Raw genomic sequence first — 6,918 nt, 5'->3', positions numbered from 1 at the left:
GGACGAGGCGGCGACTGGCGGGCGCCGCGCTGCAGAGGGGCTGTCGGCCGCCCGCGGTGGGCTGGCCCCAGGCCGCGCGTGCCCCCTCCACGCACGCGCTGCACCGCTGCCTTGCCCTGGCGCTCCACGTGCGCCCTGCGCGTGCGCCCCGCGCGCGTGCGTTCGTGTGTGCCCGCCGTGCGCCCGCCTGCGTGCGCTCCCGCGCATTCCCGCCACGTCCGCCGCGCGCGCCCGCCCCGTGCCGGCGCTCCCGTCCCCCGCCCCCCGCCTGCGGGGCCGGCGCTGCCGGTGCCGGAGCGGCCGCCCGGGGTCGCTGCGGGTCGGGCCGGGTCGGCGGCGCGGCCATGGCGGTGTTCGTGACGCGGCGGATCCCGTCCGAGGGGCTGCGGGTCCTGTCGCAGGCCGGCGGGTGAGCGCGGGGACGGGCCGGTGGCGGGGCCGGTGGCGGTGCGGTGCGGTGACGGTCCGCGCTGCCGCCGCAGGTGCCGCGTGCAGCAGTGGGACTCGGAGGAGCCGGTGCCGCGGGCCGAGCTGCTGGCCGGCGTGGCGGGGAAGCGGGGGCTGCTCTGCCTGCTCTCGGACCGCATCGACCGCGAGGTGCTGGAGGCGGCCGGTGCGTGCGGGCTGCGGCCCCCTGCCCTCCCCTCCGCTTCCCACCCTTGCCCTTACCCCTACCTTTACCTTCACCCCTACCTCTTCCCTTCCCGTTCCCGTTCCCCTCCTTTGCCCCCCCGTTCCTCCCCCACTCCCGTTCCCTGCCCGCCCGGTCCCCCGGGTGACCCTGGGCAGCCTCGTGCCGGTGGTGTCTTGCAGGGCCCAGCCTGAAAGTCATCAGCACAATGTCAGTGGGGTTCGACCACCTGGCCCTGGACGAGATCAAGAAGCGGTAAGGCTGGCCCGGCTCGGTGGGGTGGACCTGGCCGGGGGAGGTGGCAGGGAAGGAGGGCGAAGCTCAGCAGTCGCTCATCCCGGAGGGATGGAGGTCACCTTGGCACAGGCCTGGCGGGTGGGCTTTTGTGGAGCATGGGACTGGACAGGATTTGCCACCGGCACTTTGCTCTTGCTGGGGTATGGCTATGGTCCCCCCCAACCCAACTGGGGCTGGAGGAGCGTTCGGGTGCTTGGGTGGGGCTGGGATAACACCCCCAGCTGTGGTTGAGAAGAGTCAAGTCAGGAAGTGTGGCATCAGCAACTTGCCTGGAAATTTTGAGGTAGCAGCCCAGGCTGGCAGCATTGACCCTGGAGTGCTGTGCTTGCCTTACAGAGGGATCCGCGTGGGCTATACCCCCGACGTCCTGACTGACGCCACCGCAGAACTCTCTGTCGCTTTGCTTCTGGCCACATGCCGCCGGCTGCCAGAGGCGGTGGAGCAGGTGAAGAAGTGAGTATGGGCAGCTGCCAGCCAGAGTAGGGGCTGGCTGCTGAGCCGGCAGCCGCAGGTGGAGAGCCACAGGAGAACGTGTGCCACACTGGACAGGTGAAGCCAGAGTTGCACCGAACATCTTGCAGGCCAAGGTGGAGTCCCCTGCAATTCTGTGGCTGCAGATGTGCTGTGAGAGGGGCTGTGAGAGGGGCAGAACTCCCCTCGGTATGCTAGGGAGAGGAGCTGCGGGAGAGGGCACTCAGGGCCACTACAGACTCCTGGAGGAGTGCACACATGGCAGGTCTGGCCAGAGCTCACTGACTGGCAGTCGCCCCAAGGCGGTGGTTAGCAATGCCTAAATTAAATCAACCCCAAGGCTGCTGCTGCTGTGCATCTGAGGTCCAGGCAGATTCCTGCAGGCAACCACCGAGGTCCCTTGAAGCCGGAAGCTCGTAGAGGCTGGTTGTAAGACCATCTGTCTGTGCCAGAGGGGTTGGCTGCCCACAGCATTGCGCTCTGGCGCTGGGCCCTGAGCAGGCTCTACCCTGCTGAGGTCTGACACCTGTTTCTGTCTCACTCTCTTTGCTAGTGGTGGCTGGACAACGTGGAAGCCCTTATGGATGTGTGGCTATGGTCTATCTGATAGCACAGTGGGCATCATAGGTCTGGGGAGAATAGGTAAGTGCGTGTCAGGTGCAAGATTCATGATGACAGGGTGGTTTTGGGGCTTCAGCCAAGGAGGTTTCCCAGCGCTCACCTCTTTAAAATATATGAGAACAGCAAGGAGAGCTGGGTAGAGCCTCTCCAAACAGCAATCCTGACTCATCAGGACAGTCCGTAAAGTTTAAAGCGTTGAAACACATCCAGTACATCTGAATGCTACAGCAAACTGGACATCGTCCTCTCGGCTTTCAGTTAAACAAATGCCCTGACAAAGTCCAAGATGACGTGCTTGTCTTCCATTCAGTTCTGGACTTTTGTCAGCAGATGGCTATTTCTTTCCTCACTTTCCAGTTTGCTCCCAAGGGTAGCTTCAGGTTTAATGTCCCGCAGCTCGCTTTCTGCAGTTCCAGTGTGGTGGGGAGGTCATTCCTGCTTGCGTGAGGAGCAGCAGAAGACATACACCCCTTGCCCCGTGCCTGCCATGCTCCAGGCTTGGAAGCAGCGTGGCAGGAGTGATCCCACCACAGCCACCCTTCCTCAAGCGATGTGTCCTGCTGGCTGCTGCGCTGCCAGCCACACCAAGTGCCAGCTTGCCAAGGACGGACTGCATGGAGAGCCCTCAGGGGCGCCCACAGCCCAGCGTCCGTCTCTGCGGCATGCCTTGTGCCAGTGCTGGTACAGCGGCTGGACAGTCGTCTCTCTCGCTCCTAGGACAGGCGATCGCCCGCCGCCTGAAGCCGTTTGGGGTCAAGAAGTTTTTGTACACTGGCAGTCGCCCAAAACCAGAGAATGCTGCGGAGTTTGAAGCCGAGTTTGGTAAGAAAGGCACCCAGAACAGTGGTGGCGGTCATTGGTCTGCTGCAGGGCAGCACTGGCTGGGATGGCTCCGGGGGTTGTCACCCCACAGGGGTGGGACGGTGGAGGGAGGGAGTGAGCTGGAGGTTCTGGGTGGCTCCTTAGTGTGAACTGCTGTGGGGACACCAAAGGAGGGAATGGCGGACCCAAACACTTCCCATGCGGCGGCAGCAGGGAAGGAAACCTGCCTCCTCTGAGCCACGTGGTGTCAGCGGGAGGCTGGACACATCGGGGCTGTACCTGACCACGTGCCACAATGGCGGTCTGTCACTGGTTCTGCTGCTTTTGTCTTTCACCTTCCGCCTGTGTCTGTCCATTTGTGATTTCCAGTTAGTTTCATCCCCACAAGGAAGTGGAACCTAACGGACAGAGGGGAGAAAGTGGTGGCTGCCCCTGGGAGGTGGGGAGGGGTCTCGTGGGGCATCCCCATCTCCCTGCGGGGAGGAGGGGACAGGCTGACCGCAGATCCTCACTGAGAGCAAATGTTGGTTGCTGGACACAAATGTCAGCTTTAACCTCCTGCTTTAAAGTTAATGTCACAGTCCAGCCAGGCTCAGTGTCTCTGAGCTGCTGAACGGGACTGTTCTGTGGGCCTGTTAGAGTCCCGAGACGTGCATCAAGTGCTAATTTTTCAATCCAAAGCCAGCACATTTCCAATTCATACTTTTGTTGCACAAAGTCATTGGCAGAATTTTTTTGCTCCTTGCACTTTCCTCTGATTTCCAGGAGTGTAAGTGGCACAGCTCGTTATCTGTAGGTAGTGTATAGAGATATTTAATGCTGGTGTAAACTGCTGCTGCCGTATTTTGCTGTCTGAGCATGAAATACATACCAGAGCCTCCTTTGGGCCAGGTGGCTGAAGCATCATTAGATTCCCAAATGGGCTGATTTTAATTTAAAAGTGAAACAAAATGCTACAGTAGTGTCTGTAAGAACATGCGTGATTTCTCTTTGGTGTTTGCTGGTCCTTGTTTCTCCCCGTCTGTGGAGAAGGGTCAGCCAGGTCTCTCCGGAGCAGCACTCACTTGCTAACGAATCTCAGGGATGAGAGAGGCTGGTGGGCTGTGTCGGGGAGGTCCCCGAGCAGAGCTGCCACCTGTGTTTCTCCACTCAGTCCCGCTCTCGAGGCTGGCCGAGGAATCGGACTTTGTTGTGGTGACCTGTGCTTTGACTCCGGCCACCCAGGGAATGTGCAACAAGGACTTCTTCGCCAGAATGAAGAAGACCTCCGTGTTCATCAACACGAGCAGGTAATTGCAACACAGTCTCCTGCACAGCCGTGGCTGCAGGGGGATCCGGAAGACTGTGTACAGCCATCACGGCTGCAGCTGCCGGCACCGTCTGTCTGGTGTGGGGCCGGTGGCCTCCGGCCCACGATCTTGGCATCAAGCCAAAGGCAGAATAAGGTGTTGAGGGGGGCAAAAGCCTCTGTTCCTCTCTGGGGACCTGTGTCCTGCCCCGTGGGGTGGACAGACGGGTGAGTGTTGGGTGACGGGTGGGAGAGGCTGAGGGGTTGCCCAGGAGAGGGCTGTGACCGCCGTAAGCTTTGTTCTTGGGATGGAGGCGTCTGTGACAGGGCTCCTTGGCCGAGTCTGGCAGTAGCCCCCCATTCCTGTCACCTTCTTGTGGTGTGGGGCAGAACCTGGGACGCCCCACACACAGCATCTGCCTGGCATGCCGTGGGCTGCTGCAATTCCCTCTGTGGCTGCCTGTGCTTGGACACCCGTCCCTGCTGGCCGGTGGCCTAGAGCAGGAGCAGCGTGTTGCGCCAGGAGGTGCACGCGGACGGGGTCTGACCTCTGCTCGGGCAGCCCTGGGGACCCGGGAGCCACCGCCCGGCCTGTCCCGTGTGGCCCGTGCCCTGGCCGTGCGTCCCTGGGAGGCCATGGGGCCCCTGAGCAGCGGCGTGGCCTCTCCCTCTGTTTGCCAGGGGCGCTGTGGTGAACCAGGAGGACCTGTACGACGCCTTGGCCCATGGGCAGATCGCAGCAGCGGGCCTGGACGTCACGACGCCGGAGCCGCTGCCCACTGACCACCCCCTGCTCTCCCTCAAGAACTGTGGTAAGTGTCCGGCAGCGCAGCCAGCCCCACTCCGCTCCAGCAGCGCACACCGGGTGCCTGCTGCTCCTGCAGCGGGCAGCCTGCTCGCTGGCGAGATGAGGATTCCCTGTCCTGGGAGCTGGATGGTACGAACAAGCGCTGAGACGTGGAAGGAGAAGGAGGTTGGATGTATTTAGCAGAGTGTAGGTCACTGTCATACAACATGGGGAGCTGTTAGATGGGAAGATTTCAGGAACATGATGTAAAACAAGTGTGGGAGGTATTATAATTCTCCAGAAAGCTGCTGAGATCAGCTCATTTTTTTGACACCTTCCTGATGGATCTCCATTCGGTGGGCTGAGGCATGGGGTGAAGTTCATGGAGGAGTCTGATACCAGCAGGTGCCTCAATGAGAAACCAAATCCCTGCTCGTGCCCTGCCGAGCTCTGGTGTTCTGTAAGCTCCTGGGCGTGTACTCTGCTAGAAAATCTTCCAATGTGGATAAAAGGGTGGGTGCTGAGTCTGCCCAGAAGACTCTCGGCCTCGGGAGCATGGCAGCTGCTGCAGGACTGGCTTGCTAGCCTCACCGCTGTGGGTCTGGGCTGCCAGGCGCAGGCTCGAAAGGCGTGCTCAGGAGCAGGGTTCATGGAAGCAGTGTGTTGGGTGTTCAGGCTTCTGCGTTGCCTGCAGGTGCTCTGTACTGTAAAACAGATGCTGCAGTGCAGGCTTTTATCCATAACTTAGGCAAATAATCTCCATTACTAATGTTATAATAATTGACCACTAAAGCAGCTCTGGCTCGTTCCTTTGCCTTCTGTAAAAGGAGCCTTTTCACATCGGTGGATGAAAATCCCTGCCTGACTTTGCCAGCTCTGCTGCGCAGGGGCCGTTTGCCTCCACACATGCCCTGCAGTGCACCCAGCGGTCTGTAAAACACGATGTTTCACAGCAGTCTTCAGGCTCTTGCCCCAGTAGATGTTGGTTCATGCCTGTCACTGAGCAGAACCTCCTAAAGCTGTGTGACAGTCAGGCAACAGCATGCAAATTTCATGTGTGTTTGGCTGCTACAGGGATAGTATTTTATATCTGCCACTGACTCTCAGTCCATGCAGGAAAGTGAGTGCCAAGCCTGAACACAGAAAGGAGGATCCACTCTTGGCTGACTGTGGCCTGGAGGACTTCAAAAATAGCTCAGTTAGCCACTTACCAGATGTCTTTTCCAGAGCTTGGCAACTGATGATTTTGTTTCATGCTCCATGTCCAATGTCGGCTCCAGGTAGAGCAGCAGCTGATGCAGGACCTGGGTTGCCCCCATGAGAAGAGCCCTAAAAGGGGCTGTAAGAGATCAGTGAAGGTAAGAAACGAGCGAGTAACCCTCCCTGTCCCCTGCAGTGATCTTGCCGCACATCGGGAGTGCCACCTACGCCACGAGGAGCACCATGGCGGTGCTGGCAGCCAACAACCTGCTGGCCGGGCTGCGAGGGGAGCCGATGCCCCAGGAGCTGCAGCTGTGAGGACTGAAGCCCCATGCCTGCAGGGCAGCAGGACCTGCGTTACCTTCCCTAGAGGAGCCCTGCGGACCGGTCCTGTGCCTCCTCGTCTCTGCAGCAGCTCGACAGTGGGGCATGCGGAGAGGGAACTGCACCGCAGCCATTAAAGAGATGCAGCGAATGTGTGGTGCCCGTTTCATTTGAGAGCAGGCTGCCCCCGGGTGCGTGGTGGAGCCCCCACGCGGTGCGGTGCTGGGGGCAGGGGGCTGCCAGTCCCATGGTCACGTCACCACTGCTCTTGGCAGGCGAGGGACCGTGTTTGTCCCAATTCACAAAACACTTGCGGTGTCAGGACTGTCCTGTATTTTGCTAGTCAGCGTCTGTTGTACTGTAAGGCAGCTGCTGATGCAGCTCCCATCCTTGAAGCTGGGCTCCTGGTGTCACAGCTGGGGACAGGCAGTTCCGTACCTGAGTTCCCAGCTTGTAGCCAGGGAGGGTGGAGAAGTG

At 60.0% G+C, this 6,918-nt stretch overlaps 1 protein-coding gene across 1 annotated transcript; it reads left to right on the top strand.

The window, feature by feature from the left end:
* The first annotated feature begins 251 nt into the window (after positions 1 to 251).
* Positions 252 to 6,592, top strand: GRHPR (glyoxylate and hydroxypyruvate reductase). The gene is made up of 9 exons (XM_063320722.1): positions 252 to 409; positions 483 to 613; positions 814 to 886; positions 1,265 to 1,381; positions 1,953 to 2,041; positions 2,738 to 2,842; positions 3,996 to 4,131; positions 4,812 to 4,942; positions 6,314 to 6,592. Exons 1-9 carry the CDS (start codon positions 345 to 347, stop codon positions 6,433 to 6,435), a joined length of 969 nt encoding a protein of 322 aa, XP_063176792.1. The 5' UTR covers positions 252 to 344; the 3' UTR covers positions 6,436 to 6,592.
* Positions 6,593 to 6,918: the final 326 nt, after the last annotated feature.

Source organism: Chroicocephalus ridibundus, chromosome Z (assembly GCF_963924245.1).
Source record: "Chroicocephalus ridibundus chromosome Z, bChrRid1.1, whole genome shotgun sequence".
NCBI classification, from domain to species: Eukaryota; Metazoa; Chordata; class Aves; order Charadriiformes; family Laridae; genus Chroicocephalus; species Chroicocephalus ridibundus.
The sequence above is the reverse complement of the archived record's forward strand: the minus strand, read 5'-3'. Positions and strand labels throughout refer to the sequence as shown.